The sequence below is a fragment of the Pristis pectinata genome, chromosome 3 (genome assembly GCF_009764475.1).
Source record: "Pristis pectinata isolate sPriPec2 chromosome 3, sPriPec2.1.pri, whole genome shotgun sequence".
Taxonomy (NCBI): Eukaryota; Metazoa; Chordata; class Chondrichthyes; order Rhinopristiformes; family Pristidae; genus Pristis; species Pristis pectinata.
The window spans coordinates 117115724-117143510 of record NC_067407.1 but is presented as its reverse complement, the minus strand read 5'-3'; the positions used below and the strand labels follow the sequence as shown (position 1 = coordinate 117143510).

Below are 27787 nucleotides of genomic sequence, written 5' to 3'. Positions count from 1 at the left end.
GAGCATTAAAGTCAGCAGAAAGAGGAATCTTCTTATTTATCAGTCTGGGCTGAGCCAACCCAGATAGGAGGAGTAAAAGGCCCATCACCTAACCTGGCTTTCAACTTTAAGCAGATAAAAATAATGCGATTAGATTGCTGAACAGTGACATAGTACATTTTCTATATGTTTAGTGCCTGAACTTGAAGCTTGGTAATTAATTAAGTAAGCTGCCAGCTCTGTTGATTTAATAATTACTGTATTATTTAAAAATACATTTTTAGGAGGTTAAAAATATTTTTGGAATGTTAAATGAAACCGCAGAACTATACAGTTAGTCACAAGGATATTGACAGGTACAAAGTGAAACACCATCACACACTAAAGTGATAATGCATTTTATGTCACTCAGGTATGGTGTGAAAACACTAAAACAGTGTTTATCTTTAGTATTTTTGGAAAATGTTGGTCCATTTCTTGAATTAAATGAGTTAAATGCATTTTATCAGTGCAGGAATCAATTGTCTTTGAATTTTCAATGCAACCCTCATTTCATCACTAAAGTTGCAGAGTGTTTTACTTTGAGAATGATTCTTCTACTCCTTTGTTAGTGTGAGAAATTCTTCCCGTGTCTTTTGATCCTCACGGAAAACTCCAAGCATTGTGCTGGTCACCGTTTTGCTATTCATTTTCTGTACACCTCGCATCACCATACACATGTGCCTAGAAACAACATTTTAAGTTAGTTACCAATCTTTTCTAAATTACTAATCTTCTTGAAATGTACATTAGAATAGCAGCTATCTCTTTCATGTGAGCAAGACAAAGATTGCTGTGACATTGCCCTTTTCTCTAACCTTTTAACAATTCATCTACAGATTAGGACTACTTCAGGGTATACTCTAATTTAGCGTATGTAAGTATATAAAGAGACTGGTTAATGGGTGTAACTGTTAAAACATTGTTTCCAACTACATTTGAAAGAATTTGGTAGCTCCTTTTGTTTGCTTTGCTTCATGGTCATGTAGTGACTTTTTCAGGTCAATATATTTATTGCTTAGCTGGTATTTCCACTTGTGGTGACTTATTAAAACACTAGGCTGCCATGCTCCCAGGATTGTTTGCTATTCTGTGCTCTGTTATCTGACTTCTACTGGATCCTTGCCAGGATTTCTACAATTATTCTGAGCAATCCTAAACTAGGAAGGGGGAAGATCAGCCTGCTTTGCTGTTGCTGCTGCTTCCAGTTGGAAAGTGAACCAGGGCAGAAATTATCCTGATTGTGGCCATTTCCAAACCAAGAATCATTGTCTGTATTGGCACAAGTAATACAATATTATTGCTGTAGAAGATTTTATAGGCATGAACCAATATACATCTTTCTGATATTGTCATCAATACATTTCATTTCAAACCTTTCACCCTATCCTTTCACTGTGATTCTCCTCACTCACAACACCTCCAAATATACAGACTCCGTCACCCACGGGGACGAAGGCAACAGACAGATGTAAACTTTGCCATCTCTGTTCCAAATCAGACTCATCCTGACGTGGGATAATGCTGTTCCTTCAGAGTCATCAAGTCTAGATCCACTATTTCACTACCTAACAGTGTTAAGGGAGTACCTTCACCACGTGAATTGTACCAGTTCAAGAAAAAGCTCACCACCACATTCAAGGGGAACTTGGGATGGACAATAAATGGTGTTTTTTTCCCCAATGATACTGACATGCAGAGAATGATTATCAAAAGTAAATGGTGGATAACAAATGTCTTTACATCGCATTCACTTATTGCTTAGTCAACCAATCCCAAGTTAGTAGCACGCATATCAATTCTGACAGATTTCCCTTTTCAAGTGATGTTGTTAATTCGTATCAAAGTTGAGAAGTTTTGTGCTTGAAACTTCATTAACTCATTCCCAAATCCCTCATATTACAGCAGACAGAGAATCGACTTGAACTCGGGTCCTAAAGGTGAAGGGCCAGAACCATACAGTTTTTCTGATTTTGTACCCCCAGTCTCAGAGGACTTCCATTGCCTTTTCCTCTGTTCCTACTTGAATCTTTAAAAGAGCAGTCTCCCATTGGAGACACTACTCTATTGCATACAGCAGTTTTCAGATACTGGAGGAAGTGGTCATGTTGACCTTCACCAAAGCGTTGCTTTCAATGAAGAGCATATGGGAAGTAGACACATGGTTCAAAAGCTCTTCCACTCCTTAACTACTGTTCCCGTCTTAGTCACTCTCTAATCTGGCTGTTCAGGTCTCAGTGACTGTGTGCTCCTGTATAGAGGTAGGTTACTAGGTTCTGGATGGTGTCCTCCTTCTTGAGAGTTGTTGCAGTCATCCAAGGAAGTGAAGAATATTCTGCCATGTTCCTGACTTGTGCCTTATAGTGAAAAGCTTTGGGAAGTCAGAAGACGAGTTATTTGCCATACAAAGCATCTTTAGTGCTCTTGTAGGCTTAGAATTTGTGTGGCTGTGCAGTTAAGTTTCTGTTAAATGATAACCCCATTTCTCAGGCTGTGGGCAGTGGGGAACTGGGTGAGGATAATGACATTGGCTATCAAGGAAAAGTTGTGAAAGGTGCAAATTGATATGGAACAGTCAATGAACTGTTTTGTATTGGGTGAATGGGAAGGGGAGGGTGGGAAGAGTGGAGTCTGTGTGTTGATGTCCCCTGGGCTGGACTGGCAGAATCTAAGTGAACCTCACGATAATTTGGCACAATGCATTGTGTGTCATTCCTGGTGAATTGGCTGCATTATGATCTGCTGGCTTCTTCTCATTCGAATTGTGCAAAGCAGCTCTATGCTCTGCACTTTTTTTTCCAACTTTGAAACCAGTGGAGTGTAGATGCCCTGACCATTTTCGTTATCGTAGGTTTTGCCGAACTATGTCTCCAGATTTGCCCTAGTCCCTGAAGTGATTATTCAGAATGCAAATAATTCATAGCACCTGGCTGTCACATGGTTTGAGAGTCATGGAGTTGTAGAAATAAACAGCATGGAAAATGGCCCTTCAGTCCAACATCTATGCTGACCAAGGTGCCTACCTGAGCTCATTCCATTTGCCTGTATTTGGCTCATATCCATCTAAACTTTTCATATTCACCTACCTGTCCAAATATTTTTTTAAATGTTGTAATTGTACCCACCTCTACCACTTCCTCTGGCAGCTTGTTCCATATACCCACTGCCTTCTGTGCAAAAAACTTGCCCCTCAGGTCCCCTTTAAATCTTTTCCCTCTGTCCTTAAACCTATGCCCTCTGAAAGACTTCCATGTCCTGGGAGAAAAGACTACAACCATCCACCTTATCTATGCCCATCATGATTTTATAAACCTCCAAGGTCACCCCTCAGCCTCCTTTGCTCCAGGGATACAATCCCAGCCTCTCCTTATAACTCAAGCCCTCCAACCCCAGCAACATTCTTGAGAACTTTTTCTTCTCCCTCCCTAGCTTAATCACATCTTTCCTGTAGTATGGTGACCAGAATTGCACACGATACTCCAGATGTGGTCTCACCAACATCTTGTGCAGCAAATACATGACATCCAAACTCTTGTACTCAGTGCCCTGACTGATGAAGACAAGCATACCATATGCCTTCTTCACCACCCTGTCTGTGTTGCCACTTAAGGAATTATGTACTTGTATCCCATTGGTCTCCGTTCCAAAACACTCTCCAGGGTCTTGCCATTCATTGTGTTTTTCCTGCCCTGGTTCAACTTCCCAAAATGCATCACTTTGCACTTGTTTTCACTGAGTGTTAATATCTGCTTCCTCAAAGATGTCCTCAGCCACACTTCAAGTGGAAACACCTTATTTTTGAGCAGCCAACAATAAATTTGCTTTTAAGTGAAATGAGCTTGAGGGTGAACCACCACAGGACAAAAGCATCGACAGAGGCTTGCTTAGAAGTGTCCCTTGGTCATTTTGTTGATGGAATAGAATCTGGAAGGATTCAGAGGCAAAGCTGAAGGCAGTGGGGATTCTTTACAGCCACTGAAAATGTATCTCATGAGATACGTTGAGGGGCAACTCTAGTTTCAGCAGGCTGCAAGTGCCTGCTACTATCTGATGCAAGATCCCATTTCCCCTCAGATAACAGGAGCAAACTTATCCTTTGCCTTTACACCTTGGATAATAGGTAGGGTCTGCAGCATGCTGCATTTCTGTGCTGGTCTTTTCTCCTGCAAAGCTACACAGGATGAGCAACAGACTGTTACTAATGTAGCTTGGCTGGTGTGTGTCTCCTCTTGCTCCTGATCACCAACTTGGTCCTTTGAGGTACAGAAAACAAAACAAGAGGCATGCACACTGACCTCAGATTGGAGCTGCAACAAACAGATCAGATGTAGTCAGTGGGTAAGTCAAGAACATTTTCAGTGTAAGTGGCCATGGGGGGAGTTTGGGGGTGGGAAAGGGTTTATATGGATCAGTACTGGGATTCAGGTGCATTTACTGAAGACATCATGGACAAAAAAGGTAGAAACTTTCTTCATAACTTGCGATATCCAAAGTCTACCCGTGACAAAGTATTTCTACTTATGCAGTTGCACATGCAGCTAAAATTATTAACACCATATTTCAAGACTTCAAATCTTATGGAAAACAGAAAGAAACCATGAGAGGTTCTACAGGAATACAAAAACTACAGAGGAGAACTTAAAGATTACTAAGATGAAGAGGGGGCACAGAATAGTGCTGGTGGGTAAGAGGAAGGAAAATCGCAGAGATTTTATAATTTATCTTATGGGCACAAGCCTTTGGAAGTCCCTGACAGTCTTTGAGAGTTCACTAGCCTCCAATATCTTTAATGGGATTTTTTTGATCAATTTTTAAATATTTCAGGAGACTCTTAAGAACTGTACAAATAGCTCTCAATAATTTTAAGAATAAAAAACATGAAAAAAGAACTGAAACACTAACAAATAATTATAAGTATCAAAATATAGTAATTTAAGTAACAGATTCACCTATTTTCAGAGGTCTCCCTTCAGGGGAATCACTGCTCCAATGGTGAGCACAAAGATTCATTTGACCTTCAGGAAGGTCAGATGCCAGAACTACTTGCTATCAGTCAGTGGATTGCAATGTTACCAGTTAAAGGAATCCTTCAAATGGGAATGGGGCAATGGACAGTATTGTACTTTCACATTATTACAACAGATACATTGGCTGCACTTGGCAAAGAAATATTGGAGAACTATTGCTGCTAAGGTACCACATCCTTTGAACTTTACCCCAGATCTTTTCCAAGCAGTCCTTTACAATAACCTCCAAGGACACTAGTTGCTATCCAAGTCCTGACCTGCTTGATATTACATAGCCAATGATTCACAGGGATTGATCCCAGAGTGGCACTGGAAGTTGGGCGGGGGGGGATGGAATGTGGGGAAGATGCCACTATTACACAGTAAAGGATGCACTTCTAAGTGAAGCTACAATAGAGATGCAAGCTGCCAACTTTGTTCATCTCCCTGGCCCTGTAATGGCAGAGACCGAGTTGTGCTAATTATCTATTATCTCTGCATATTCCCAGCTCATCTTATAAATGGTGTAAGCTCTAATGTTGCATTTCATGCGTGAACTGCTGACTTTATGTTGACATGCTTTTACATAATTCCATACGGTTACTGGGAAGGTGAGCCTTTGCAACAAGGAAAGGTTGAAAATGAGTGAGGAGTATAAGTAGAGTCATACAGCATGGAAATGAGGTCCTTTGGCCCACTGTGTCTGTGCTGGACATCATGTACCTATCTATAATACTATCCAGCATTCAGCACATTGCCTTCTATGCAATGTTATTCCAAGTACTCTCTAAGTATTACTTAAATGTTGTGAGCGCACCTGCCTGCATTACCCCCTTGGGCGGTACTTTCCAGATTTTAACCAAGGGTGGAGCCTCAGGCTATGCTGCCCAGTGGAACCCACCCATGACCGTGTAGAGGATCAATTTGTGATTCCTGATAAAGTGCAGAGAGGCTAGGAGGAGTCTTGAGAGTGTGCAGGGTTCAGGAACACCCAGCATGCATTAATGGTTGCCACTGAAGGAGTCTGTTGAATACCTCGGAAAATGACAATTATTTTCCTTTTAACAATAAAAGCACACACCTCTGAAGTATTTTGTAAAAAATATGCCAACATCAAAATAATTTACCTTTTCTGTATGTGATGCAAAACCTTGCAACTCCCCTGCTTCACAAAGACAGGGTCACCATACAATCAAAAATATGTGTGCTTAAATTAAGGGTATGCTTACGTGGCTTCTATGACGACTGCTACTCCAGCTGGTTTCAAAGCCTCTGTAATGGCTACAGCAATTTGCTTGGTCAACCGTTCTTGAACTACAATGAATAAATGCAGGAAAAGTTTTCAGTGCTCACCTCCAACAAGTAACTATATTTGTTATCATTTATGAACAGATATACACATGTGGAATAGCTAAAGGATGAGTCAAATCATTTAGAACTACTAATGCAAGAGAAGATTTTATAGTTCAGTGTTGAAGACACTTCAGAATTACTCTAATTGTAGGAGGTCAAAAGGCATTTAAATATTTGAATCATGTGGAGAATCAGAGACGAAAGGAAAACGTTATTTGGTTCACTGTGTATTAATATATCATAACCATAAGTTTTATAGCAAATTTGTAAAAATTGTCTTTAAGGGAGATTTAATGTATACATGTAGAAGAATAGAACAGAGAAATATGGGGAAAACATGTGAAAAATGTGTTAAAAGTTAGATTTGTTAGGGGATTCAAGCGTTGATCCCAGTCTAAATCCTTGAATTATCAACAGCATCTGTTCCTAATTGGCCAATGTATCTGGTATTACCTAGTGGATATCTGAAGCCATCTGGAAGGGATGTGTACTAGACAACTGATCTGTGACCCATGTCAAAAATGAAAATGGTCCTCCATATGTTGCAAGTAGGGTACAACTTATGGAAATTTAAATGGAAGCCATTATTATTGGCACGTTAGTTTATGGATTTGAGAAGGAATTAAAAGGCAGTCATTTATGATAATTAAAAACAGCACATTGAGGAAATGAAAAAGTACTTTTTCAATTAGTGGTACCTTGAAGTCTTCTACTGTAGATTTCAACAATCCTGTTAAGAAAAAACAAGCATCTTCTGGTCACAGTCTGGCTTTGTGGATTATTAGTATTAATAATTCTAAGTGTGAGTGTAAAATAACTAAACCACATGCCTGAACATCCAATAATTCTTATATTTCAAAGGGTTCACTGACAATAACTGTATAGTTGTCAACATCGAAAATGTCAAAAAAATTAGTTAAAAATTTGTGGTATTAAAATAGGTTTCCCTTTGCAAAACTGATATTTTCAGCACCAGTGTGGGAAAGCAAACACTTTTACTATTGACCGATATATCCTCATGCTTAATAATCTAGCTTTTTTTTCATTAGTTGGATTGAGTGCAGTTCTGGTTGCTACATTACAGGAAGAATGTGGAGGCTTTAGAGAGGGTGCAGAAGAGGTTTACCAGGATGTTGTCTGAATTAGATAATATTAACTATGAGGACAGGTTGGACAAACTTGGATTGTTTTCTCCAGAATCTTGGAGGCTGAGTGGCAACCTGATGGTATATAAAGTTATGAGAGGCATTGATAGGGTAGAGAGTCAGAGTGGAAAGAGCCAGGGTGGAAATGTCAAATACTAGATGACATAACTTTAAGGTAAGAGGGGGAAAGCTTAAAGGAGAATGGAGTCAAGTTTTGCTTTTAAAACAGAGGGTGGTAGGTGCCTAGAATACATTGCCAGAGGAAGTGGTGGAAGCAGTTATGTTAGCCATACTTACTGTAATAGACATTTAAAAAGGACCATGAACAGGCAGGGAATGGAGGGATAGAGACCATGTGCAGGTATACGGGATTAGTTAGAATTGGCATAGTGGTCAGCACAGCCATCATGGGCTGAAGTACCTTTTCCTGTGTTGTACTTTTCTATGTTCTATTAGAACAGCATTTATTGTACAATGTATTAACCATTCAATGACCTATTAAAAGCTTCCATGCAGAGACCTATTTGGACAATTCATTACTGTGCTTCGTCAAAGTTCCAAGCCAAAATCAATTCAAATAGTCCTGTTGCTCTGAGAAACCATTTCAGTTTGATCCTTCTGAACCTGGGAATGAAAACCTGAGATTCCAATGCAAACCTGGAATTCAAAGGGCTGAATATGTTTTAGGTGAAAATTGGTAGAGTATACAATTGACTTGAAGGTAGAAAAGGAAAATTGAAATATCATCAAATCCTTACACCAAAATGCCACTATATTATTCATGTGGGAACATTTGTAATTATTTGCAAACCTGTTGATTGACACTTTGCTCAATCTAATTGACACCTTGGATTCATTAAGAACTGCTGTCAAAATGATTAGAAAGACTGACTATTTCAAGGTTTAGAAGGTTCTGAACACAACCTGTAGATTTGATTGCTTTTGGCTAAGTTTTAAATGCAGAGAAACAATGAATACCAAATATAGCTCCCTTCAGGCACAGAGAGGTTCCACACTGGCTTGAGGATAGCCACTGGCACCTGGCTGCATGGATTTGTACAGTAACAGTTCAATATTTTGTGGTCCAGGAAAATGAGCAAATTGCTTACATTCAGGTCAGTTCCAAATTTGCCATCTGTCAATAATTTCACCTGAAAGGCACTTGTATACAAATAATTCAAAAAAAAGAACAAGCTTCCATATGCTACATAACCTTTTGGACTTGAAGTGTCATTTTGTCAGTTGTTATGAACTCCTTATGAAAGACAGAAAGACACAAGAGAGAATAACAACAAATCTGTGCATCTATCTTCCCTTGATTGAATGAAGATTTACATTAATTTCTGCACTAAATTACTTCATTTTGCCCCTACCTCAATGCTATTTGCCAATTGATGAGACTAAAAGACACTCACACCAAACTTCATTCACTATTCATTCCAAGCTAACAAGGCAACAGGAAATCAAGGTGAAATGCAGTAAACAGAATTAACTTTATGAACACTTTATGAAGCAAGTCTTTGTTTGTCACTTACAACATAGAAATCTTCCTCATCTAAAAATATTAAGGATAGAAACTTTGTGATGGTCACATGTGCACCTAAACTGAAAAGCTCTAAGATCAGCCTGAAAATGAACCTGATCTGAATGAATGGCTTGGCCTTGCCCCTTTTACAGAAATGAGGCAAGCCTTGCTCCCTGGGTCCCTGGGTAAGTATCAAAGGCAGACTGGGGGAGAGTGTCCAGCAAATGTCAGGATTGAGGCTTGAGGGAGGAGGGTGTTTGGGATTTGGGGGGGTTGGGAAGAAGATAGGGGGCTGTGCAATGAGTGGAAATGGCTGATCCTCTTAGAACATAGAAGTTTACAGCACAGTACCGGCCCTTTGGCCCGCAATGTTGTGCCGACATTTTATCCTGCTCTAAAGATCTATCTGACCCTTCCCTCCCACATAGCCCTCCATTTTTCTATCAATCATGTGGCCATCTAAGAGTCTCTTAAATGTCCCTAATGTATCTGCCTCCACAAACTCTGCTGGCAGTGCATTCCACGAACCCACCAATCTCTGTGTAAAAAAAACTTACCCCTGACATCCCCATAATACCTTCTTGCAATCACCTTAAAATTATGCCCCATCATGTTACTTATTTTTGCCCCGGAAAAAAGTATCTGACTGTCCACTCAATCTATGCCTCTTATCATCTCGTACACCTCTATCAAGTCACCTCTCATCCTCCTTCGCTTCAAAGAGAAAAGCCCTCGCTCACTCAACCTATTCTCATAAGACATGCTCTCCAATCCAGGCAGCTTCCTGGTAAATCTCCTCTGCACCCTCTCTAAAGCTTCCACATCCCTCCTATAATGAGGTGACCAGAACTGAACACAATACTCTTAGCTTTACTCAATTTCTTCCTTTGTTGGTTAATTGCTGCAGCAGAGGAAACTGACCAGAAACCAATTACTTCTCTATCTTCCAGCACAACCACTCTTGGTTCACAGTCATTTCTAACCACTTCAAGTTGCATTCATGAACTTTCTACTTAATAGGTATTACTCTTCCGTGAGTCAAACTCCATTTGACCTCATTCAGCAAGATTAAGTATTTTCCTAATATTGATGCGATTCCAGACAGAGAACATAAGAAACTGAAGCAGAAGGTCATGTGGCCTCCTGTGCCTGCTCCACCATTAGAGGTGAATATGGTTGACTTTTTATGTCACCACCACTTTCCTTCACTAATCCCTTATCCGTCGACCTCCTTAACTTTGAAAAAGCTATCAATCGTTGTAGCACCAAATACATAGCAAATCAGGGCAACACAATCAGAAAATGAAACAAAACAACAAAATACAGGTTTTAGCAGGTATCACAGAAACTTTAACAGGACTTATTTTCATCTTCACATTGCCAGAGGAATCACCTGATGATGCTGGTGAATGCAAAGGCCTCTAGTAATCTAGGGACTCAAGTTCCAATCACCATGCATCTGCTTTGTATTTATAATTTGGTTTTCGTTTTTAAATTGAATAGGATTCCTCAAATTTTATTTTAAACCTCCTTTTGCATTTTTCATCATTTTCTTATTGAAAAGGATAGTCATGAATTAACCAATTCCCTGTTGTAAAAACCCAAACTAAATGCGAGAAATTAGATTTACAGTTGACCCACCTTGCTAGTTTGCTTAGTCCAACCACCTTTTTATTTGGTAGGTAACCTATGTGTACCTGCAAGTGAGAAATAAATATAGTAAGAATAGGAAAAAGCCTCATTGTTTTGCCCTCAATTGATTTAAAACATGTTTCTTTTATGCTCTTAATACAGCAAGGCCTACAAGAGCTTTTGCATTAGCTGAGAGTGATATGAAAAGAAGAAACTGCAAGAGAAGGCAAAACATTACTGTGCTGAGTAACTGGTGAGGAGTTGTGAAGGGCAGATACCAGTAGTGCAGACACTGGTGTTCTGTAGCAATTTTTGATTACTGCTGTTCAGGAATCAGAAAACTGAACACAAATGCTTGATGCTCCCAAAAATGCTCACATTTATTTACCTCTGCCTTTCATTTTTTGCATTTCTGCATCTCATGAAAACCATATATATCTACAAAGATTGGTTTTGCATTGTATAACATAAATACATAAACAAGCAAAACACTGCTGATGCCCAAACACAAATGAAAATAGAAAATAGAGAAACAAAGGACTGCAGATGCTGGAATCTAGATGAAAAACATGATGCTGTAGGAACTCAGCACACCAGGCAGCATCAGTGGAGAAAAGCAGGCAGTCAGAACAGATAAGCCCCTGCGGCCTGACGGAATATTCCCCAGGCTGCTTTGCGAGGCGAGGGATGAGATTGCTGAACAATTGGCTAGGACCTTTGAGTCCTCGTTGTCCACGGGAATGGTACCGGAGGATTGGAGGGTGGCAAATGTTGTCCCCTTATTCAAAAAAGGCAGTAGGGACAGTCCAGGGAATTACAGACCAGTGAGCCTTACGTCTGTGGTGGGCAAGCTGTTAGAAAAGATTCTAAGAGATAGGACCTATGAGCATTTAGAGAATCATGGACTAATTAGGGACAGCCAGCATGGCTTTGTGAAGGGAAGATCTTGCCTCACAAGCCTAATAGGGTTCTTTGAGGAGGTGATCAGGCAGATTAATGAGGGTAGTGCAGTAGATGTGGATATTAGTAAGGCGTTTGACAAGGTTCCGCATGGTAGGCTTCTTCAGAAGGTCAGAGGCCAAAGGATCCAGGGAAGCTTGCCTGTAGAAAGCAGAAGGTTGTGGTGGAGGGAGTGCATTCAGATTGGAGGGCTGTGACTAGTGGTGTCCCACAGGGATCGGTTCTGGGACCTCTACTTTTCATGATATTTATTAATGACTTACATGAGGGGGTGGAAGGGTGGGTTAGCAAGTTTGCAGACGACACAAAGGTTAGTGGTGTTGTGGATAGTGTGGAGGGCTGTCGAAGCTTACAGAGGGATATTGATAGGATGCAGAGCTGGGCTGAGAAGTGGCAGATGGAGTTCAATCTGGAGATATGTGAGGTGGTACACTTTGGAAGGACTAACTCCAAGGTGGAGTACAAGGTTAATGGCAGGATTTTGGGTAGTGTGGAGGAGCAGAGGAATCTGGGGGTTCAAATCCACAGATCACTGAAAGTTGCCTCACAGGTGGATAGGGTAGTTAAGAAATTTTATGGGATGTTAGCTTTCATAAATCGTGGGATTGAGTTTAAGATCCGTGAGGTAATGATGCAGCTCTACAAAACTCTGGTTAGACCACACTTAGAGTACTGTGTCCAATTCTGGTCACCTCATTATAGGAAGGATGTGGAGGCATTGGAAAGGGTGCAGAGGAGATTTACCAGGATACTGCCTGGATTAGGGAGTATGGATTATGAGGAGACACTAAAGGAGCTAGGGCTGTTCTCATTGGAGAGAAGGCAGATGAGAGGAGACATGATAGAGGTATACAAAATATTAAGAGGAATAGATAGAGTGGACAGCCAGTGCCTCTTTCTCAGGGCACCAATGCGCAATACAAGAGGGCATGGCTTTCAAGTAATGGGTGGGAAGTTCAAGGGAGATTTTTCACCCAGAAGAGTGGTTGGTGCATGGAATGCGCTGCCTGGGGTGGTGGTGGAGGCTGATACGTTGGTCAAGTTCAAGAAATTGTTAGATAAGCATATGGAGGAATTTAAAATAGAGGGATACGTGGGAGGAAGGGGTTTGATAGTCTTAGGCATGGTTTGAAGGTCGGCACAACATGGTGGGCCGAAGGGCCTGTATTGTGCTGTATTGTTCTATGGTTCAACGTTTCGGGTCAGGACCCTTCTTCAGGAAACGAAGGACCCTGAAGAAGGGTTCTGACCCAAATCGTTGACCGCCTGCTTTTCTCCACAGATGCTGCCTGGCCTGCTGAGTTCCTCCAGCATCATTGTGTTTTTCATAAAAATAGAAAATGCTGGAAATACTATGATCAGGCAGGATCTGTGGCAAATAAAAGTGAAGCTCATTCCAACTCAATAATTTTTTAACAGAAGCAAGTATACAATTGATTAAATAATAAACCCATGATTCCTGACTACAAAGTATTTCAGATCACCCACTGAATAAACAACTGTATGATGTTGGAGAGAATGAACATATGCACAAGTGATTATGAGGCTTGATGGTTCAAGGGTTTTTTTCCCCATGACTGGAAATTCATAGAAGTTCATTAAGCTCTGGTTTTATCTAAATGCTTTATGTTTCAGAGATATCATTTAACCATCAGTTTGCTTCTTTCTTTTATTTTGTACAGGAACTCGAGAAATCTGTGGGAAAGAATATAAATCTACTGAAGAGAAAGTATGCATTAAGTTGAAATTAGAATAGTTTTGCTTAGCTTTGTCACCCTACTGTAAAAAAGAACTCTAGCCCATGGAACAGTTTCGCAGAGAGGAGATACATTAAACACTATAAAGATTGGAAGTCTTTACGTGAAAGTAGAAGATTAAGAGATTCAAAATTGTGAAAGAGTTTGATAAGGTTAAGGAAGAATTATTTCCACTGGTTCTCCAGCAAATTACATTGCAAAAGCAAATCAATTCAGTAAAATTAGCTGATGATTTTTGCAATGCAAAAGATTTGGGACATTGAATGAATTCCCTACCAGAAACAGTAGTGTAATGAGAATGCATATTAGCTATTTTTATAAGTTTATTAATAATTGCAAAAGGTTACAGAATAAAGGAACTGGGAGTGTAGCAGTTAGCATAACGTTTTACAGCGCCAGCGACCCAGGTTCAATTCCGGCCGCTTCCTGCAAGGAGTTTGCACGTTCTCCCCGTGTCTACGTGGGTTTCCTCTGGGTGCTCCGGTTTCCTCCCACATTCCAAAGACGTACGGGCTAGGAAGTTGTGGGCATGCTATGTTGACGCCGGAAGCGTGACGACACTTGCGGGCTGCCCCCAGAACACTCTATGCAAAAGATGCATTTCATTGAGTGTTTCGATGTATGTGTGACTAATAAAGATATCTTATATTTATTTCTGAAAGTTAATGATGGTCCAAATGCCTTCCTTTTGTGCTGTTAAACAGTATGATTTTGTGTATTATGGACCATATTCATATATTGTAGATGTTTTAAGCTGTATACTAACCTTGCCAAAAAATGGAACTAAATGATGCTCACATAGTGAAAACATTTCGATATCTTTCACAATAACTACTTCATCGTGGTCCTCATCAAAGACAGCATCATTCAAAATGTCTGAAAAAGATGAGAGAATTTGTACTGGAAAGATGTTGAAGCTAAATGGTAACAACATTTCTAAAAAAGATTTTATGCTCTCTGCTGAAAAATTATCATGCTGGCGACATTTTTATACTGAATAAGAAAGATTACAAATTCTAACTTAGTTTTTAAACAAACTCCAGATTTAATCATTTCATTGTAAATCTCAATTCCTCTTCAGCTCCATTCTCTTACCAGGGCAACCAAAGAGCCCTCTGGTTCTTTCTTGAACTGACATGTAAATAGTCCCCATTCAATACCACCTTCTGCTGACTGAACTTGTTCTCAAATTGAAAAAAGAAAATGCAGATGCTGGAAATCAGAAATAAAAATAGAAAATGCTGCAAACACCCAGCAGGTCAGGCACCATCTACAGAAGAAATAATTAACATTACAGATCAAAGCACTTTTCTGTTTTTAGTTTTGTTCAAATAGAGTTATTTTCTCTTTGATTCCATGCACTTCCTCCAAATTAGTAATATTGCCTGTGGTAACATACCTTGAACTGTCTCACAATTAGAGTCATAAAACACAGAAACAGGCCTTTTGGCCCAACTCGCTCATGCCAACCCAGATTCCCATCTGGCCCCTATCCCTCTAAACCATTCTTATCCATGAACCTGTCCAAGTGCCTTCTCAATGTTGTTAATGTACCTTCCTCAACCGCTTTCTCTGGCAGCTCATTCTATATACTGACCACCCTCTGGGTGAAAAAGTTACCCTTCAGGTTCCTATTAAATTTCTCCCCTCTCACGCATTGGTCTTAGCTATATTCACAACTGCATCCATCTGACAACACCTCTTCCAATGTTTTTCATTAAGTCTTCCATTTCCCTTCAGTCCAGGATCCTTCTCCATTGTGGTGCTTGGCCCTGTCTATCCCACTTTCCATACAACTGCTCCCACCCTTTCTCTTCTCAGAACCACCATGCTAGGGTTCACTTTATCCTTACCTTCCACCCAACAGCCTCCAGTTTCTAACAAACAGTAATTTAAATACAATGGTTTCAATTTTGTTTATTGTACAGTAACCTCTACCAGGGGAGATCCCATTTGGATTTGATGATTGATTTGAGGACCATCCATTTAGTTTGTAATTGTGACCCTAACACCAGTCACTCATCACCTTAATACTTCATTTCATACCCACTGCAATTTCCGATTCTACATTCTTCTAATGAATACTCAAGGAAGAGCAACTAATTTATTGATTAAGCACTTTACATACTTTTGAACTCACAGACTTCAATAGTTTGATATTTTTTCCCTTAAAAATTGATTGTAATGATTCTGCTATATTTAATTGCATGGTCTATAGTCAAAACTTTTATTTCTTATCTCCTTATCATCCCCTTTTTGACATGCATCATCCCTTGAATAGATTAATTTTCCCTGCCACTCTAAACACCTTGTGTTCTTTTCTGCCCTCCCTTTGATTCTATACTTGCTTAAAATCTTTATATTATTAATTTTTCCCCTGCTTTTCACAGATGTTCCCTGACCAGAGAGTTTTCCGTTCTTATTACAAATTCCAGCTTGCACTTAATATAAACTTTAGTCAATACACTTAAAGCAAGTTAGTTTCAATAGGTCATTTTCAGCTCATGATAATCTCAAAAAACATTAAAGAACTAATCATCTCCAAGGGCAGACATTGCACAATCCTGGCACCAAACCAAATGCTCACATAATGAGGTATTGCCGTACAAACACTAAGTAAAACAATGATAGTGTATCTACATTTAAACAGAATTGCATAACCTACTTTGTTACCGTATTGCATATTTCTTGAAAATATTGATACTTCTGTGTTATTATCATGTTAGCAAATTGACACAGTAAACTCTAGTTGGACTTGAACTTCTAGCCTTAATCTGCATAAACAGATTATAACAATGTGTTTGCAAGACTTTTTGATGAATCCTCAGTTGATTGAACTAGTAATTTCTTGAAGCTTGTCTGCAGTTTATGTAGGACATATAATTAGAATAAAAAGGATTTAAGGAATTAATTTCCCATTTCTTGACTGATGTTTAAAGGTATCTGGATGAGGATTATTCTGCAAAATCCTAATGCAATGTTAAAAGAAACAAAAAGAATATATATTACTGTGTATAGCACCTTTCACAATCTCAGGAAATCTCAAAATACTTCATAGCTAATGCAGTAATTTTTAAGTTGTAATTGTTGTAACGTAGGAATGTCCAGTTTGACCATAGCAAGATCCCACAAACAGCAATGTGGTAATGATCAAATAATTTGTTTTGAGTGATATAGTGATAAGATAAATATCAGCCAGGATACTGTGAGTATATGAAAATAAAAAAAGAAAATGTTGATAACACTCAGCAGGTCAGGCAGCAACTGTGGAAAGATCCCTGGAGTTAAATGTTGCCATGGGATCTATTATGCACACTAATTTGATAGATTAACTACAAAAAATATTAACCGTTTCTTATTTTAAGGGCAATTGCCAATTAATGGAATTCCATTACAATGCATTGCATACTGAAGAATCCAATTTTTATGAAAAAGATGACAAATGGAAATTCGAGACGTGGATTGTGAAGGCTGCAATTTTTGTTAGGGGCTCCAAGTATCTAACACATTCATTTGCAACTTCTGGGATTCTCATTCATGCTGGAGTAGTTGTACTGTCTGCAGCCCCAGCTGTGGAAGAAAGCTTCCAATGCACCTGGGAAGTGTGCTCCTGCACAACTCAAAAGGGACCTCTGAGGAAGTCCCAGGCAGGCAGGTGTGGCAATAGAATCAAGTGGTTACCCTTTAGTTACTGACTAAATGACTAGCCATCTGAACACTAACATGGCCTCAGTTTGACTCTCTGTATCAACCCCTAATTCACTCTCCATAATACTATCACAACTAAGGATGTCAAACAAATCCACCAGGGCCTCAATGCCACTTGAAATCATGCAAGCCTATTTGCACCCTTGCACTTAAGCTTCAATAGTGCAGCTTCAACCATGTGGAAGTTTGGAAAGCTGGTTGAAGTTCACAAGATCTCCTCCGATAAACACAGCTGTCTGGACCCTCACCCAAGGTACCAACCCCTATGGCCTTTGACATTCAGGTACTGATCATCCAACCAACGACTGCAGCTACCTAACTCACTGACCCCCAATAGTGATTGCAGGTTGTACCACCACATATTGCTGGCAGCAACTAACTCTTGCCTTGACCAACCCTTTTTATCCACAGCCCTTCTCCCACCCCTGGGCTTTGTTCATACAACATTCCTCACTTCAACTTGCCTGATATAGCCTTTGAGCTCCACACTGATATAACATGTGGATGAAAGATCTCACCTTGTGTATGGGTGACTCAGTAGTGTTGACAGCTTGGACTTCATGGGCTACTGAAGTTTAAAGTGGTAAGCCCATGACCAACAAGCTTGTTAGCCTGTTGCAGCACAACTGATTAATACTTCTTTTCAGCCCTGAAGCAAATTAAGCCAGTTTGTTTCCAACTAAGTTGCAAGGAAATTCATTGCCACATTTTAAATAAGTTTTGATAATTTAACATTTCCATTTAAAAATACATAAATTTAATTACTCAAATGACAATTAGAACTATTCTATAGAAAAGAAAGTACATAAAGTCAGAAAAATTCATTAAAAAATCAAAATGTCTTTTGGCATTTAGTTACCGATAGTCAAAAATCAATGTGCTGCGACGTCGGAAATCTTAAATAAAAACAAGATACTAGAAATACTTCACAGGTCAGGCAGCATCTGTGGAGAGAGAAACAATTAACGTTTCATGTCATTGACATTTCATTATGTGAAACATTAACTCTTTTACTCTTCACAGATCCTGGCTGACCTACTGAATATTTCCAGCACCTTCAGTTGGTATTAGGGAGCTAGGTAGGAAGCTGAAAAGCAGGACCTCAAGGGTAGTAATATCTGGATTGCTGCCTGTGCCATGCGCCAGTGAGGGTAAGAATAGGTTGATTTGGCAGATGAATGTGTGGCTGAGGAGTTGGTGCAGGGGGCAGGGTTTCAGATTTGTTGATCATTGGGACCTCTTCTGGGGAAGGTACAACCTGTACAAAAGGGATCAACTACACCTGAACTGGAGGGGGACCAATATTCCTGCGGGCAGGTTTGCTGGAACTGTTGGGGAGGGTTTAAACTAGTTTGGCAGGGGGATGGGAACCAGAGTGATGGGTCAGAGGTTGGTGTATTTAGTGTACAAGTAGATGCAGCATGTAGAACGACTGAGGAAGGATAGGCATTTGAAAGGGAAAAATTGCAGTCAGTTGGATGGGCTTAAGTGTGTCTAATGCGAGAAGTATCAGGAACAAGGGTGATGAACTGAGAGCATGGGTAAGTACATGGAACTACAATGTTGTAGCCATTACAGAGACTTGGCTGTCACAAGGGCAGGAATGGCTGCTGGATATTCCAGGGTTTAGATGTTTCAAAAAGAACAGGGACTGAGGTAAACAAGGTGGGGGAGTGGCTTTGCTGATCAGGGACAGTGTCACAGTATCACAGCTGTAGAAAGGGAGGGTGTCCTGGAGGGATCATCTACTGAGTCGGTGTGGGTGGAAGTCAGAAACAGGAAGGGAGCAATCACTCTATTGGGAGTATTCTACAGACTCCCCAGTAACAGCAGAGACACTGAGGAGCAGATCAGGAGGCAGATTTGAGGTGCAAAAATAACAGGATTGATGTCATGGGTGATTTCAACTTCCCTAATATTGATTGGCACCCCCTTAGTGTAAAGGGGATAGATGGGGCAGAGTTTGTTAGGTGTGTCCAGGAAGGATTCCTGACATAGTATGCAGACAGGCTGACTCAAGGAAAGGCCATACTGGACCTGGTACTAGGCAATGAGCCTGATTAGGTTTCAGATCTCTCGATGGGAGAGCATTTTGGAGATAGTGACCATAACTCCTTGACCTTTACCATAGCCTTGGAGCGGGATAGGAGCAGACAATATGGGAAAGTATTTAATTGAGGGAGGGGAGAATTATGATGCTATTAGGCAAGAACTTGGGAACATAAATTGGGAACAGATGATTTTGGGGGAAGTGCACAATGGAAATGTGGAGGTTGTTTAGGGAGTACTTGCATGGGGCTCTGGATAGGTTTGTCCCATTGAAGCAGGGTAAGGATGGTAGAGTGAAGGAACCATGGTTGACAAGAAATGGAGAACATCTTGTCAAGAGGAAGAAAGAAGCTTACCTAAGGTTTAGAAAGCAAGGATCAGACAGGGGTCTGGAGAGTTACAAGTAGCCAGGAGGGAGCTTAAGAATGGACTTTGGAAAGCTAGAAGGGGGTATGAGAAGGCCTTGGTGAGTAGGATTAAGGAAAACCCCAAGGCTTTCTACATGTATGCGAAGAATAGGAGGATGACTAGAGTGAGAGTAGGAACGATCAGGGATAAAAGAAGAAACAGGTGCTTGGAGTCGGAAGAGGTAGGGGAGGTCCTTAATGAATACTTTGCTTCAGCATTCACCAGTGAGAGAGACTTTGATGCTTGTGAGGATGGTGTACAACAGGCTGATATGCTAGGGCATGTCGACATGAGGAAAGAGGATGTGCTGGAACTTTTGGAAAACATTAGGATAGATAAGTCACCGGGGCCAGACGGGATATATCCAAGGTTTTTACGGGAAGCAAGGGAAGAGATTGATACACCTTTGGTGATGATCTTTGCATCCTCACTGGCCACAGGAGTAGTGCCAGATGATTAGAGGGTGGCAAATGTTGTTCCTTTGTTTAAGAAAGGGAGTAGGGATAACCCAGGGAATTACAGACCAGTGAGTCTTACTTCAGTGGTGGGCAAATTACTGGAGAAGATTCTTAGAGTCAGGATATATGAGCATGTAGAGAAGCATAGGCTGATTGGGGACAGTCAGCATGGCCTTGTGAGGGGCAGGTCGTGCCTTGCAAGCCTGATTGAATTCTTTGAGGATGTGACAAAGCACACTTAATGAAGGTCAAGCAGTGGATGTGGTGTACATGGATTTCAGTAAGGCATTTGATAAGCTTCCTCATGGAAGGCTCATTCAGAAAGTCAGGAGGCATGGAATCCAGGGAAACTTGGCTGTGTGGATTCAGAATTGGCTCACCCATAGAAGACAGAGGGTTGTTGTAGACAGAGTGCATTTTGACTGGAAGTCAGTCACCAGTGGTGTTCTGTAGGGATCTGTTCTGGGACCCCTGCTCTTTATGATTTTTATAAATGACTTGGATGAGGATGTGGAAGGGTGGGTTAGTAAGTTTGCAGATGACCCAAAAGTTGGTGGTGTTGTGGATAGTGTAGAAGGTGCTGTAGGTTACAACAGGACATTGATAGGATGCAGAGCTGGGTTGAGAAGTGGCAGATGGAGTTCAACCCAGAAAAGTGTGAAGTGATATACTTTGAAAGATCAAATTTGAAGGCAGAATACAAGGTTAATGGCAGGACTCTTAGCAGTGTGGGGGAACAGAGGCATCTTGGGGTCCTTGTCCATAGTGGACTAGGTTGAGTGAGCTAGGGCTTTTCTCTTTGGACAGAAGGAGGATGAGAGGTGACTTGTTAGAGGTGTACAAGCTAAGAGGCATAGATCGAGTGGACAGTCAGAGACTTTTTCCCCAGGGTAAAAATGGCTCACACGAGGGGCATAATTTTAAGGTGATTGGAGGAAAGTATAGGGGGGAATGCAAGAGGCAAGTTTCTTTTTTTTTATATATGTACACAGAGTGGTGGGTGCATGGAATGGTGGAGGCAGATACATTAGGGACATGCAAGGAACTCTTAGATAGCCACATGAATGACAGAAAAATGGAGGGCTATATGGGAGGGAAGGGTTAGATAAATAATAGAGCAGGACAAAATGTCAGCATGACATTGTGGGCCAAAGGGCATGTACTGTGCTGTAATGTTCTCTCTTCTATGTTTATTGTTCCTGAAGTCATTTCATATTTGTGCAATAGACACTTTAAAACTTCTGAAGCTATTACAGTGGACTACATTATGGGTTTAACAGAATATCTCTGGGAAGTGAGTGTGCGGATCAGTGCATGACTTATAATTTGATCCACTCTAGAATGCACAAAAATTATGTTTTCATTTCATTGCACTTCAACATTTGTACAAATGCTTGCAAGGTTTGAGTCCTCTGATGACCTTTAAATGTCAGGAGCCAAGTAAAAACAGAAGGTTAGTAAATATTTGAAATATTCTGCAAAAGGAGCTGGCTGTGGATGATTTGTGATTTTTAGTAATTGAGGGAAAAATGCAAGAGAAATGCAACAGTTTATTTGGTATAGGACATGTACTGGACTATGAAAACTGTAGTCTCAATTTTATACATTCCTTTACACCTACACTTCAACAATAACCTCTTCCGATGAGAGGATGGAATGCAATTGCACATTACCATAACCTACTGTTATGGACTCAGTGAAAGTCCCTTTAAGATAGAGAGTGTGTGTGTGTATGTGTGTGTGGGGCGTGCTTACGTCAATAGAAGATAAAGGACGTAATGATGTTGTTGAAGAAGAAGAGAGAGAGAGAAGGGAGAGAGACACCAGCCTGCTAGTTTTCTGTATCGATGGATGAGAAACTATAACTGTGTCTGCCATTGAATTCCATGTATGGAAGTTGGAAGTAATCCGGTGGAGTTCACTTTGTTGCTGACCTGTAGAAGGAAACAGATATTTGTGTGTGGATGACCACGATTCGGATGCTTTTTGGGGTGAGGAAGTCACTACCGAGTAAACACTGAAGTGTCGTTTGGGTTCCATCGTGGAACATTTGGATTTCGTATTTACTCTCTCTCTGTTTCTCTATGTCTACGTCTTATCTTCAGACAACGGTGGTTGTTGAAGCCCTTGCTCATGTTTCACCTTATGGCTTGTGGAACTGAACTTTAAGAACTATTCCTGAACTTGGAGTCTGGGACTTTGCCACACACACACACGAAGAGTTTAGTTTAGGGGTTAACGTTCAAGGTTTAACATTTTTGAATTCTAACATACTAATATTTTTACTTTTATTTTATGTATTATCATAAGTAGTGATTAATAAAATAGTTTTTAACACTGAATCATGCTCAGTGTTTCTTTTGTTGCTGGTTCGTGACACTACATTCATATCTGCCACAGTTATACCAGATATCAAATCAATAAAGAGATGCAAGTGAGTCATCAATAAACTAGCACAGCATGACGTGATACTGCCAGTAACTGGCTACACAGTGGTAAACCCAGTGACAGATTGCAGATCTTTAAGGCCAACAATTGCACAAAAGCAAATGTCATCCCATAGGATGCTGGAAGTCCAATGTAATAAACTTGGATATCCAGAAATGCAGCCACACAAGCTCTAGACAGTGATTACTCAGTAAAACTTGGAGATGCTTTGGTTAGAGAAGGCACCAGAAACTATATCAAGGCAGGTGACACTCAGACCTAAATCGGCTCTTGGCCCACCAATAGCTTGAATTTTAAATTTTTCTGTGTAAGTTCAAAGCTGTCCTCAGCCACATCTCTTGCTGTGTGTACCTCTTCAAGGTATACAAATCCTCTGCAAGTTTCTAATCTCCTCCAACTCCATATTCCTGTCTGTTCATTCTTTCTGTCTCAGCTAGTGTTGCAGTGCAGGTCCCAAGCTCTGGGATTTCCTTCATAAAACTCTGCCTCACCACCTCCCTCCTCATTTAGGAACTCCCCTCGAACATAAGACAATCTTTCAGTGACCTATTCTCCTCCTTTGAATCTGGTTTATTTCTTGTCAGATTACAGTCATGTAAAGAACTGTGATAAATATGACCCTGACACCTTAAAATGATTGAAATATAGCAGTACAATCTCAGCGTTCAGCTCTTTTTATGTGGACTCAATCTGACCAATACTCTATGCTTATGCACACATTACCTCATCCACTGACTTCCTATACTAGTCTCATAATTGGCAGAAATCCAAGAATACTTCCCTAACTCTACCAGAATTCTGTCAAAAGTATACATTCCTTTTGTCAATGAAACCTTTTTGATTTTCACCCCATTTTCAAATTTTAATGAATTCCTTAGGATTGAGGACGAGTTGCTTCCAGGCCATTTCTGTGGCCTCAGAAACCAATGTGAGACTTGAAGAGTCTACCACAGATAGAACAGGTGGGTGGGGAGCTTGAGAGATGAGGTGCTCCTCCATTGGTTACAGTGGGATTCAGAATTCTCATGATTCATCATTTCAAAGTTCTCAGTGCTATTCCAAATGCCCCTTCTCCATATTGAGTGATCATGGGCCAAGGATTTGCAGGAATCAGTGGGGATCTTGCATGTGTACTTTAAGAAGTGCCTGCTAGATTTCTCATGTCAGCATGGTCCAAAAAAAACTTGAATGGATAAAGCAAAGAGTTCCAAGTTAACTTGTATTTACATGTTCAAACACTGCTCCACCAGTTAGGCTGAAATTGCATCTTTTGTGACTTCAGGATATCCCACAGTGATTCGATCAAAGACTTGCCTTTGAAGTGTAGTCCCTTTTATGATCTGGAGAAGTACAATTTGCACATGGCAATCCCCCACAAATGGCTTGTAGATAAATGACCAATTTATTATTTTGGTGATGTTGGTTGAGCAATAAATAAATCCTTTGCTTCTATGACTTTTTATATCCATCTTCAAAGAGCACATAGTGTGCTATCTTATCAAAAACAGAATCTCTGACAGGGCAGCACTTCTGCAGTTCTTCACTAGAGCATCAGCTAAAATCTAGTGCTCAACAGTGGCTCCTGCACGAAATACTTACTGACATTCTAGGTTACCACAGTCAAAGTTCACACTCATTTAAAATACCATGTCACAGCTGAATCATTTTGGTTCCCATAGTGAATCAGTTGCTCATTTTAATATGCCAAAACTAAAAGATAAACTCATCATTGCAGAAAAAATGCTTATATTTTCAATAGGCTTGATCTATGTTCATTTGTTTTTATGTTCAACATGGATTACTGATGGCATAATTGAGAGAACTGCCAACCATAAGTTGGTAAACTAACACTGGTTATATTGATAAGATCAGGGTTTATAGCTGCTTATTGGTGTTGATTTAGGGTTGTAGTAATGGGAATGGCATCTCCTCAAAATAGACCTCCTGAAGAAATTTACCAATATCCATAAAGGAATCCAAATCTGTTGATTTACAAATATCTCATCCAATGGTCACTATGTACATTCAAACCATTACTACTACAGACTGTATTAGGCATTTTCGACACTAACCACATTACACTGCAACACAAAAGGGAACATATTTTCCCATTATTGCACATTCTGCCCTCTAGATTCCCATTATTATCTCTACATGTTTCCAACTCTTTACCATAACAATTTCTTTAATTTTAACTGAATTTTCTAAAATATGGATTTGACCAATATCTAAAAAAATCCAGTCTTACATATTTTGCAACAGTAGTTGTATTTATCCAATGAATTCTCTTTTTTAAAATCAGAAAAGTGAGAAACACTCAGTAGGTCAGGCAGCATCTATGGAAAGAAAAACAGTTACCATTCTAGTTTACTGACTTTTCAATGGAATGAACACCTGCAGTTTTTGATTTTCAAATTATCCTTATCTTCATTTACATTTTGGCAATAAAAGTTGAAACACTCCAAAACCTGAATTGACAATATTTTGCAGTGCAGTGACACAGAGGTGAATTTGTATTGTGTGCTCCAAGCAAACACAGCATGGTAGTTCTACAGCAGGCACCTATTCTGCTGAATACTGTAGTGCTCCTCCAGAGTGGTTTAGACAGTGGAAATATCCCCTCTGCAAGAAATGATCTATTCCATCAGATTGTGCTGGAGCATTGTTTCCATTGTATGCATATTGAACATATGCACAAGAGTCTTCAGGGGATTCTCTATTACCCTATTACCACACCTTTTTTGCCACGGTGACTGCTGTAGAACGAAGGATGAAGGAATCGTGACTACCAGGACACCAGTCATAGCCCTTGAGCACTTGCTGCCCATGTTCACACACCAGCAGTAATGCATGTGTCGGGGGGGGGGGGGGGTGCATGGGGATAAATGTGGTGAAGAACCACGGGCCCACTTCCTAATGATCATTAAGTACATTAAGGATCCACTCATACGAGTTTGTGTACAAGACGTTTTAATCATAGTGCCCAGAAAGAGGTCCAATTGCCCACCAAGTCTGGGCCGACCATTAAGTAACTACTGCCTTTCAAATGTGGTCAAATTTAAATTGCTGTGCACACCCTTGTGTTTATTCTGTTAAAGGCAACCTTAGTGTTAGAAGAGTGGTGTGCTAACTCCATCTACTGGGCTCTGTCAAGAGACAGAAGTGTTGTTAGCTCTCTTTAAGTATTGGGCCTCTGTAACCTCTGACACAACCATGAATATTACAAGTATCCATAGCAGCAGTTTGCAAGGCTTCAAGCACAAAGGTTCACAGGCACAATTACCTTGACAGTGATTGTCAATGTGGTCCTTGCCCTTTGTCATTTTGGCTTTGGCACACAGCAAATTTCAATGGGGATTTTCTTATTGAAACACTTATTAAAAAGGAATGCCCACTAATGCACCCATGTACAACAGCAACGTTCTTTGCAGAAACCTTGGACGTCAGTAACAATGTTCTTTGATAAATGTCAGGACTTTGGAATGGCTATAGAAAGTGCCATAAACCTGCTGAATCTTGGAATGGCCAAAAGAAATAAACTAGCAAACAATTTACAAGCTGAGTGATCCCTGTAAGTAAGAGTGATGGCTCTTAGGAAAAATTTAGTGATTGGCAGCATTAGTATAATCTGAAATTAGAGATTAAGTTTAAAATATAGCATGATCAATATCTGTAGCCACATTGTAGTATAATGGTCAAGTATATAAAAATAACAAATAGTAGTAAAATATTTGTTGTAGGAAAATCAATTTAGGCCACAAAACAAAGGAATAATGGCGAGAAAAGTGTCAAGCTTGTTTTTAGAAACATGAAGGTTCAGGAGAGATCTTAAATAACACCTCAAGCCTGGGGGGAAAAGAAAATCACAGGAGGATGCAAGACATAAGAGATGCACCTGCCATAATCAAATTGGGAATGTACAGTATCCAACTGGGGACCTATTGATAAGAGACAAGAAGTTGGACCTGTTGTGAAACATGCTCATTGAAACACTGAAGATCACAAAATGGTGATGTTAAGAGACACCATGCAGGTTTGTTAAGATACTTTGTTTGCATGAATGGTTTTGTGAAGTTTTACAGTGCTGGATAGAAAGTAAAAATAGGTGCTAAAAGCAAGGAGAATAATGAAATCTGGTTATTTTACTGTGCATGTAGCACAGGTTTTTATATAGTCTAAATTCCTCCTCAATTAAAAGGCAAGAAATAGTTTTGATTTGAAGACCCATTTTGAAGTTTTCCTGTGTTTAAAATATAATTGGTTTGTTAACATTTTGGTGTTTGGTGGCTGAGTCACTGAATGAGTTTGAGGGAGAGATTCATTTTGTACATTTCGCCCTCAGTTTCAACTTACTGTTTGGCCATGGCTTGGCAGATGGCATCGCAATATTGGTGGTCTGGCTATTTTTCTTGCTTCTTCAATCAATAGTTCTCTCCTACCACCTGTTCCTTCCCCACCCACCCTCTCCTTCACTAACCCACCCACTCCTCGCTCCACTACTTCCTCCCTCCCTGGTCCCCCTACCCCCCCCCCCCCCCCCCCCACACACACACACACACACTCCAATCTCCGAGCCCCAGGCTCTACTGCTTCTCTATGGCTGCTGGCTGCATACGTAGTTTCTCTTCCATTCTCGTCCGCTGCACTGGCAAACGCACTGACTAGACAGCTATGGGCGTGACAGAGCCAGTAGCTGGGTTATCTGAACGTACGCCAGCTCCTTGCTGTATGAATGAATGAATGGCACCGACCTAACCGGGGCTCCTGTTTCTGCCTTGATGTTCACCCCCTAACTCAAACCTAACTCACCGCTGTTTCAAACAGCGCCGGCCCTCAAATTCCAAATTAGATGGTTGGGCGATTTTGTTTTGAGATAGCATCAGTTTACCGGCTGCTGTCAAACTTGACTGAGTAACCCAACACCTTTTAGTTTGCTCCTGACCCAATTTAAAACGTGGGTTGGACCGCAAAATAAATCAGCGCTCCAAATCTTGCAGATGAAACAAAAACCCTTACCTGGAATATTGTCCTGATAACCTTTAGTGAAGAACTGCATGGCTTTCGCGGCTCTGTGGGGAGTCTTTAGCAGTCCCTCCCTCTCTGGGTTTTCCCCCAGTCCCCTCAGGATGGTTGCATAGGCTTCCTCCAACTCAGCCAAGGCATCCCCTCCGCTCCGCGGCTTCTCCTCTCTCCACTGCACCGTCACTTTCTTGGGCTCCAAAGTCAAATTACTGAACCCATCGAAACAATTGGCAACCAACTTCTTGGCACAGCACATGCCGTTGATCTCCGCCGCCACTATCTGCTTGGCGTAATCCAT

At 40.5% G+C, this 27787-nt stretch overlaps 1 protein-coding gene across 1 annotated transcript; it reads right to left on the bottom strand.

Moving 5' to 3' along the window:
* Positions 1–575: 575 nt before the first annotated feature.
* On the bottom strand, positions 576–27787 carry gch2 (GTP cyclohydrolase 2). Its single transcript, XM_052012341.1, has 6 exons — positions 27484–27787; positions 14163–14272; positions 10689–10744; positions 7076–7107; positions 6254–6338; positions 576–702 (listed from the first exon to the last, which is right to left on the bottom strand). The coding sequence occupies exons 1-6, from the start codon at positions 27785–27787 to the stop codon at positions 576–578; spliced, it is 714 nt and encodes a 237-aa protein (XP_051868301.1).

Coding starts and splice junctions, on each gene's coding strand:
- gch2 (XM_052012341.1), bottom strand. CDS start 27,787: ATGGATTACGCCAAGCAGATAGTGGCGGCGGAGATCAACGGCATGTGC. Junction 10,745..14,162: donor TAGTTCCATTTTTTGGCAAG/GTTAGTATACAG, acceptor TCTCACTTGCAG/GTACACATAGGTTACCTACC. Junction 703..6,253: donor GCAGTCGTCATAGAAGCCAC/GTAAGCATACCC, acceptor TGTTGTTTCTAG/GCACATGTGTATGGTGATGC.